Source organism: Papaver somniferum, chromosome 8, assembly GCF_003573695.1.
Source record: "Papaver somniferum cultivar HN1 chromosome 8, ASM357369v1, whole genome shotgun sequence".
NCBI lineage: Eukaryota > Viridiplantae > Streptophyta > Magnoliopsida > Ranunculales > Papaveraceae > Papaver > Papaver somniferum.
This window is the reverse complement of record NC_039365.1, coordinates 23,760,196-23,769,528: the sequence shown is the minus strand read 5'-3', so window position 1 is coordinate 23,769,528 and position 9,333 is coordinate 23,760,196. Positions and strand designations below refer to the sequence as shown.

The following is a 9,333-nucleotide window of genomic DNA, read 5'->3' as shown; positions in this document are numbered from 1 at the left end:
CATCACTAGCTTTTGCACCAGTACCAGCATCCGCTTTTCCTTTTCCCTTATCTAGACCTATGTAGTCACCGGCCTCATTGTAATAGGGGTTCACTCCAGAAAATTCACATGCCCTGAAAAAAGTTCTTGGATCAACCTCCTCTTCTTCCTCCTCTGATGATGTGCATTCTTCATAGTTGAGGGGATTGCCAGGACTGTTCATAAACCTTAGGAATTCTTCAGGATCTTTCTTACCCATCAGAAGTAACTTTCATACAGGGAAATTCTCTTCAGTTTCATCTTTAGGATCTTCTACGTTGGGATAGATTCCGTCAATAAATTCTAATAGCTCTTCTGCAGTTACCGTACAAGGGTTATCTTCTATTTTTTCCTCTAGGAACCTAAACAATACACAAATAAGAGATATGAAAATTCTAAACATTGGAACATGGTTCTGGTAATACAGCCGACAGGGTCGAGAATATATACAGTGCCGACCAATACGTAGTCGGCATGGTTATAACCATCCACCAAGCCGACCAAAACACAGCCGGTAGAGTCTTATTCAAGAAAGATGCCGTCTAGAACTATTGAAAATCAAGTTTCTGTGACCTCAAGTCGGCATGGTACAAGTATAAGACAATGCCAGCCAGATGTAAGTCGGCAAAGTTTGTTAATATACCCTGCCGGCCGTGGTTATTGTCTAACAGTGGCCATGGCTACTATGAAAAGTTGGCAGGTTATTCATCTTAATACCATGCCGGCTATTACAAAACAACAACCGTCGACATGGTTTTAAATTATCGACCTTCCCGACCAAAAACCCTGAAAATCATAATTCTCGATTTCTAACCTAATATAACAATCATATAACACATAAGAAAAATGGGTTGAGTTTAGAAATCGCTTACAGTCTTCTTTTCACCGGTGAAGGGTTTTTTTCAACATTCTCAGGGATTGGATTTTCGGATTTTCTAGTTCCAACTTTTTCCTTACCTTTTCCCTCTAATTTGGATCTTCTCACATTACCTGTTGAATCTCTCTTGCTACTGGATCGAACCATTTTTGGTAGAATATCAAAATTGAAAATTTTGGTTGATTTTTGGTTGATGGAATAAGATGAAGGAAGGAGAAGAGGAGAGGGAGAAGAGGAGATAGATTAGAAGAAGATTAAACGTTTTTTAGTTTTTAAATTTAAGGTTTTAATTTTAGGTTAATTAGTGCAGGGATACTAAAGTATCTTCATCCTCTTTTGATCTCCCCTTAATAAGGGCACATGTCCATTTATATTTGGGTGTACCCAATTAGTTCGGGTATATTCCAATCTCGTCATGCTCCAAAACGGCTTCTCACAAATTTTTCTTCACTATTTTTTTTTCTCATAATATTTAATTTGAGACCCACCGAAAAAAGGGTTCTCCTCCTTTTGAAGGCTATTTCGAGGATAATACTGTTTTTAAGGTGTTTCTTTGATGGTTTACAGCACTAAATGATTTCAAGATCCAACTAACGAAATTCCGTTGGCCAAGTGCTTAAGATAATGCGTGAGTAGTCAGAAAATAGTTCCAAGCATGAAGCATTATATCAAGTCACTCCAAGTACCATCATATTAGTAATCTTCTGCAAGAATTCTGTCACCAAAACATTTGAAAGGGGAAAAAAAAAACAAACCAAAAACAGTTGCATAATACTGTGTTTATGGAGATGCTAACGGGGTTGTTCTGATTCATCATACAAACACTGCTGATATTGGACTCCTAACCAGGTGTTTAGTCGATACCCATTGAATGAATCCTTCACTAATGGAGACACCATTTGCAAACCGGTTCCGGCTAAACATCACTGAGTATGATAACTTTTGGTTCACCTCTGTGAAGTATAACATGTTAGGTTTAACGCTCACACTAACACCATCCGGTTCAACGATCTCGACTCCATAAGTTGAATTAGCCTCGCCAACATTAGTTACTGTCCTAGTAAACATAGTTGTGCCTATCATTGGAACAGTGAAAGATGGATAGTTTAGCTGGTATTCACTGATGGTTGTATACTCTGAACACTTGATCACTCGATGAGCTATAATTCCAACTTGGTCGTCTGAGTATCCTAACCCACATAAGTATGGGATGTAATCTTCTGGTTGAATGTCGTATATTAATCCAGGGTCATTTGCTTTTGATGGGTTAACATGACCTGATCCTGTAGCAAAAAGGTTAGCTAAGTAGAGATTTTGATCACGAATTGGTTGTCCCATGAGGTTCAAAATATCAGCAGTTGTCATGATAGCCGATTTAATTGCCGCTGGTGACCATTCTGGGTGCGAGCTTTTGAGCAATGCTGCGATACCACTAAGATGAGGACAGGACATGGATGTACCGGAAATAATGTTATATGTTAAATCAGATTTAGTATTGTTGTCAAGAGAGAAAGGCCATGCAGCAAGAATGCTCACGCCAGGGCCTATAATGTCAGGCTTTAGAGTTCCCGGGCTGGCTAGACTAGGCCCTCTCGATGAGAAGGATGTGACTTCTGGAGCTGATGTATGGCCGATGAACGTCCCTTTAAAAAGAATTGTTGCAACAGGGGATGAGGATGAGTTTATATAATCTTTAATCTTCAACCCACTTGCAAAACTCAAATGCGTTGCAGGAAGCACATGAGCATCAGCCAATGTACTAAAACCGTCAGTTTCTTGGTTCATAAGGATCATACCAGCGCCACCGGCATTTTTCACTTCCTCACCTTTAGCTATTCGTCCTACTCCATTGCCACGTTCGCATAATACTATTTTCCCTTTGACACTGGTCTTATTAAATGCTCCCTCACCACAGAATTTTGAATTTGGCTCTCCATCTGCACCTGCATATATAAGAGGGAAAAGTACAGAAGAAAAACCACTAGGTTGAAATAAAGACTCTCCATTATATTCAATCCCATTTCCAAGCTTCGCAGTAGCTTTTATTTTTCTGTCAATTGTACTTGCACCTACGGTTAGAATCCATGGAGCTTCGTTAGAGAGAGTAGCATTCAATGGACCCGAATTCCCTGCGGAGCAACTGACAAAGATACCCTTTTGAATGGCACCGAAAGATCCTATTGCAATGCTGTCCATATAAAAGGGTACTGATGGTGCTCCGAGGGACAGCGAAAGAACATCAACTCCATCCTCAACAGCAGCATCAAGTGCAGCTAATATATCAGAATCCAAACAATCATCTCCAAAACATACTTTATACATTGCTAGATGAGCATAAGGCGCCATCCCGACTGCCGTTCCTTGAGCGTTTCCAAGTACATTGACATTTTTTACGAAGTTTCCTGCAGCAGTGCTGGTTGTATGTGTTCCATGGCCTTCATCATCGAGTGGTGAAATTGCGTTAGCTCCTTTATTAAACGACTTTGCACCTATCAACTTGTTGTTACATTCAGAGACATTAAAGTCACACTGTCCTTTCCATTTAGCCGGTGGAGGAGGCATTCCTTGATCGTCAAACGAAGGATGAGTTGGAAATATACCGGTGTCCAGCACTCCAATAATGACTCCTTTACCAAAATTCGACTCCTTCCAAAACCCGAAATTTTGATGCAGACCTAAGAAATTAGGCGTATGAGTTGTATGTAATTTAGAAACTCGATCCGGTTGTGCAAATATAAATCCGTCTTTCTCTTGCATTGCCTTCAGCTCGTCTTTAGTAAGTCGAGCTGCAAATCCACTTACAACATTTCGATACGAATAAACAAGTCCCGATTTTTCTCCGGACGAACTTTCGATACTAGTTGTTGGCAAGAATGAGTTGTACCATTCTTCAAGATGTTCATTTGTCTGAGCCACAACTTCTGGCTTCCTTACATGCACAATGTAAGTTTCTAAACCGGATTGATCCGCAACTACAAAGAAGATTAAACCACAAAAGAAAATGGCATTCAACATGAAAAATGCAGCCATGTTTGGCGATATTTTGTACTGTTGGGGACTGAGGAGGTAAAGATGGGTGGTTTGATATCCATGCCTAGAACAATGCTTTATAGTGTTGTTCATGCAAATAATGACATTTGGTAGTTTGTACATAAATTCTAACGAATCGGCCAGCCGGCTCTGAGACTTCGATTTTGTCGACTTGTTCCTTGCTAGAAGACAGTTTTGGGATTTTGAGGCGGAGATATATAGACGGCAGGGGGGGCAGAGGCCTCAAATGGATTGTCTACCAGCAGTTGAAAGTCAAAATGTTTATTGACCGTTTTAAGACACCGTTCCGGTTAATAGCTCGTCTGGGTCAACTCATTTAAGAATCCAGTAAATCAAATAAGAGTTCAAGTCGCCCCACTTGAGATAAGTTTCTGATTCTTCTTCACTCACTTCTGTCTCAGACTCTCAGCTTCATTCTCTGTTGTTTTTTTTTCTGTAAATTAGATTCATGGAGACTCCATATCCAAAACCCATAAACCCAAATCAAACAAGAATTGGATGGATAGGAATTGGAGTAATGGGTCAAGCTATGGCTGCTCGTTTAATCTCAGCTGGATATTCACTCACAGTATATGCTAGAACCCCAGAAAAAGCTCTATCTCTGCAACAAAAAGGTGCAATAATCGTCAATTCACCTTCTCATGTTGCTAATAAGAGTGATATAGTGTTTACAATGGTTGGTCATCCATCAGATGTTAGATCAGTAGTGTTAGGTGATAATGGGGTTTTATCAGGTTTGAATAAAGGTGGAGTCTTGATTGATACAACTAGTAGCGATCCAGTTCTTGCTAAAGAAATCGCTTCAAAAGCCCAATCAAAGGGTTGTTTCGCAATTGATTCACCTGTATCTGGTGGAGATATTGGAGCTAGAGATGGGAAATTAGCAATACTTGCTGGTGGAGATTCTGATGTTGTGAAATGGTTATCACCAGTTTATGAGGTTTTGGGGAGAGTTACTTATGTTGGAGGATCTGGGTGTGGACAGAGTTGTAAGATAGCTAATCAGATCACAGTTGGTGCTAATTTGCTTGGATTAAGTGAAGGGTTAGTATTTGCAGAGAAAGCAGGACTTGATATGAATAATTTTGTGGAATCAATTAGAGGTGGAGCTGCTGGTTCAATGGTGATGGAATTATTTGGGAAGAGAATGATTGAGAGAGATTTTAGAGCCGGTGGGTTTGCAACATATATGGTTAAAGATTTGGGAATGGGTGTGAATGGTGGAGAAGGGAAAGATGCTGTGGTTTTACCTGGTGCTGCATTGTCAAAGCAGTTGTTTTCAAGTATGGTTGCTAATGGTGATGGAAATATGGGAACTCAAGGTCTTATTACTGTCATTGAGAGGATTAATGGTAAATCAGTTTAATCTCTTCTAGTCTTACTTTGGGTGATTCTATGTTAAACTGAACAATCAGTCCATAATGGTAATAGTACTATTCATTGAAATTTTTCTTCGTTTTGATTTTGTTAATTCGTATCGTCCAAGTAGAAATGTTTATTCCACTAGTGTACATTTTTCATTGTGGAAACCACCAACAGCTCCATCAGTCCATTACCACCACTGCAATTTCTCCACCAGCTCTCACATTGTTTTTCCTATTAGTACTCTTCTATGCCAGGACGCACCAAGATATACTCTATTCAGCATTGATACTCAGATGTTTACAGTAGGACTACATTTTAAGGGTGTAAAGATGATTCCTCTAGGTTCGCATTTTGTTTATTGTAGTTCTAGTAACAAAGACGGGAATGCTTTTTGCCCATTTGTTGGATTCTTTGTGATTGCTAGTCCTGCGGTGGTATTTGCTTTTAATTGGGTTCAACAAGAACAGCGGGTAGTTAGATTATCAAGATGAAGAAGTGGTAGGTTGATTGGATAGGGTTAAAAAAGAATGGAGTTTGATGGATATCTTGGTCCTTATCATTTGAAATAATCTAAAGAGTGGAAGAGAATTTTGGATTACTGTACAAAGAGTACTGTTGGGCGATCCAGCCTATTGGTGGGGATATTACAGTTTCAAGTGTATATGGTTTTGTTGGTGCTTCTATGATATGACTACTATGGAAATGGCTTTGGGTGCGCATAAGTTCTCCGAGTTTTCTGGGATGAGTGTTATAAGTGTGTGTTCTTACACGTCTATTCCCAAATCCCGGTGTCGTCAAACAAAAAAGGTGTTGTTGGAGTAGATCTTACTTGGATGAACCTTGATAAATTGCAATGCGGGTCAGAAGATTTGCTTTTGTGGGAGTTGCAATTTTCATATATTGCATTTCTTTTGGGCAGTCACTTGCATCGCAGTGAAAAGATTTAGTTACTCTTTTGTTTAGTTATACTGACGCACCATTCTACAGAGAAAGTCAGTTTTTTTACCAAGTTCATTGAGGTTTCGGTTTCAAAAGATGATAAAATTGTAAGTGGTGGTGAAAAAGGTGCTTCCCTGTTCTTGGATGACTCGTGGCCATTGTAGGGCAGTTTTTCGCGCCATCTCTAATAGAATTTCTTTTCTTTGGTCCAAGTAGCCTCGGTTATTGATGGCGATCTTCTTTCATGGACAAGGAAACTTGAACAACTGCATCGGACCACAAGGATGACATTCCACACACAAAGGGGCAATGGATGACTTGTAGGGCGAATATGATGAGTTCACTCCTGTTATTGAGATTTTGGATGAGACTACTTTCTGTGGAGGGTTGACAGCCTAATTAGATCATACCTTGCATGCTCTCAAAAATTTGAAGTAAAATAAACATAGTCGGGTAGTTTGTGATTGACAACTGAAGTTGGGGGGTGTCACGAAGAGGCATTTTTTGGTTGTTTATCGTAGATAGAATATACTCCCTCCGTTTCTAGAAAAGAGTTACATTGCTTTTTAAATTTAGCCTATTTTTAGACTAAAATAAAAAAGTGATGGTACCTCTTTTCTAGAAATGGAGGCACTATTCTTACTTTGTCAGTAGTTACGTACTCTTTCAGATGATTTACAAATAGATTTTTATCTATTGTCCCTGTGGTTAGGGATACTACTACTTGGCTAATGTCTGGAATTTGGTGATACAGATTAGCCTTCTACTTGCATATTCATATAGGGTGCTTCTACTTAGCTCATGTCTGGAATTTGGAAATGATATTAGTCTTGTACTTGCATATTCATATATCCACTGCAAATAAGTGTTGAACTTCATTGAAGCTTTTGGCATCAGGTTTTCGTCTGAGAATTCTTTTCGAAAAAGATGTTATTAAGATTTCTAAACTGAAAAAGCTTGTGTTGCAGGACAAGGCAAAATTGTTATTTGTCAAGAATTAATGGGTCTTTTAAAAGTTCTTTTTCTTTTTCTTTTTGTGTGTGGATTTCTCGGGTCTTTTAAATATTAACTACATGGATATGGTTCTTTTCAATGTCGGGTCAAAGACAACTTCCTGGTAACAAACATGGACATAGAGCACATAGGCACACGCTTGGCATGACTGAAACTGTTGTCAACGATTCTAAACATGCAGTCCTTCTACATTTTGTGGGAGCATGGTTTTTGAATCACCCAAAAAGACTATGTCTCAGTTGTTACTGTTCTAAACATAAATATACACTCTTTCCAGGCGATTTCTTTTCTAAATATGGAGTAGTTTTTCTGGATGATTTTAAAACGGCAAACTTATAAAAAATGGGCCTCTCCTTATAAGATTTTGCGAAGGGATGGTGCAGAAGGTCTATTTTTGGTGAGGGGGCGGTTTTAAAATTGTCCACAGAGATGGTATTTAGAAATAAACATACCCTCACTCACAAAGATTAGGTCTCTATCACGTATGCACTGGTATTGGAGGCCCACTTATTGTGAGTGGATCCCTTTTGAATCTTCAAGAAGGCGGTATCTAGGGGTGAGCATGGGCCGGTATGGATCGGATTTTAAATTTGGCATCCGCATTCAATTCACATCCAAGCATCCAATGGACACACGGATGGATGGATTGGGTACGGATAATCCAATGCATTTGTTTTAGTTAAAGTTTATAAGAAAGAAAATAAAGCCAACACAAATGACTCCTCATAGAACCTACATATCCTATATATGTATAGGAAGGTAAAAATTTCATGTACAACATCCCAGGCAAACACTATAAGAATTCCTAAATGATCCATTATATGTTTTAGAACTATATAAATGTACTTAATTTAACGGATATGGATGTTCAACGGATTTTCAAAGTTGCATCCAGGCCCGATCCGTAATCTGTTGGATTTCAAAAATTCCATCCGCATCCAACCCATTAATGAACGATCCGGACATCCATCCGCAAATGAACGGTTGGTCCCGGTTGAATCCAAGGATTATGGGCCAAATGCCCACCCCTAGCGGTATGTTTGGAATTTTCGAAACATTACGATCGTATTAAGCATATCGTTTTCTTGAACGCTTTTAAAGTCACCCACTCGCACGTACTGACTTATGGGCCCTCTGTTGGCGAGTAAACAATTTTTGAACCGTCCAAAAAGACGATATGCTTAAAGTTTTGAGACATTTCAATCTATGTGGACTTTAATTTTGTTTATCAGATAAAAAACCGCGATTGTTTTAAAGATGTTGGTACAAAATTATTACTCCTCGTTTGTTCACTATATGTTCATCTTTTTCTCATTCTATTTTGTCTGGTCAATTTTTTGACTTTTAAATTTATGAAGAAAAGAATTTGATTCGATATCAAGAGGGAAAATATTCAAGAAGAAACGAACAAGGGTAGTTTATTTTCTAGCTGTGATAATTTGGGTTTCCATCTACATGTACTAATATTGTGATAATTTTTTGTTTGGTTTGTCCTTTGAACTAGGGTTTTAGATCTTCAACTAAAATAATAATGCAGTGAACATTAAACGCAAAATCTTCCTGATAAATCATGACCAACTACGTTATCTAACACTAAACCAAGAAATTTATCATGCCTAAATGACCATCAAGTTGTTTCAACGTTCATACACTACAAATGCAAGTCAAAAGTTGCTTATACATCGTAAAACCAATCTGATCGTGTTCTTCTCTGCATTTTCAGTTTCATCTTTACTACTACATGAATATTAGATCCCCTTAGTGGCTTCAATTTCCTGACCACTGGTCTATATAAGTTAGTTGAAAGGCTTCAAACAGATGTCACTAGACACCAAAGATCACATCTTCACTGCCTTTAAGTAAGTCACTTATACTCAGGTGATATGAAAGTTTCACGCCACTAAATACTTAGTCCAATACAGGAAACCTCGGCATCAAGCAATCACAACGTTCGCGAGGTCTATTGGTTGCATGACTTGCACATTACTGCCTCATGTCTATCTGTTGCCCAGCCTTTCGCAAGGTTCTTCCAAGTAAACCCCTCATGCGCCGAAGTTATGCTAGCCTAG

General features: G+C 38.8%; 2 protein-coding genes across 2 annotated transcripts; one reads left to right on the top strand and one right to left on the bottom strand.

The window, feature by feature from the left end:
• Window positions 1-1,708: 1,708 nt before the first annotated feature.
• On the bottom strand, window positions 1,709-3,925 carry LOC113305277 (subtilisin-like protease SBT1.2). Its single transcript, XM_026554349.1, has one exon. The coding sequence runs from the start codon at window positions 3,923-3,925 to the stop codon at window positions 1,709-1,711; it is 2,217 nt and encodes a 738-aa protein (XP_026410134.1).
• A 397-nt stretch (window positions 3,926-4,322) lies between these two features.
• On the top strand, window positions 4,323-7,128 carry LOC113304538 (probable 3-hydroxyisobutyrate dehydrogenase-like 3, mitochondrial). Its single transcript, XM_026553672.1, has one exon. It carries the CDS (start codon window positions 4,395-4,397, stop codon window positions 5,310-5,312), a length of 918 nt encoding a protein of 305 aa, XP_026409457.1. The 5' UTR covers window positions 4,323-4,394; the 3' UTR covers window positions 5,313-7,128.
• Window positions 7,129-9,333: the final 2,205 nt, after the last annotated feature.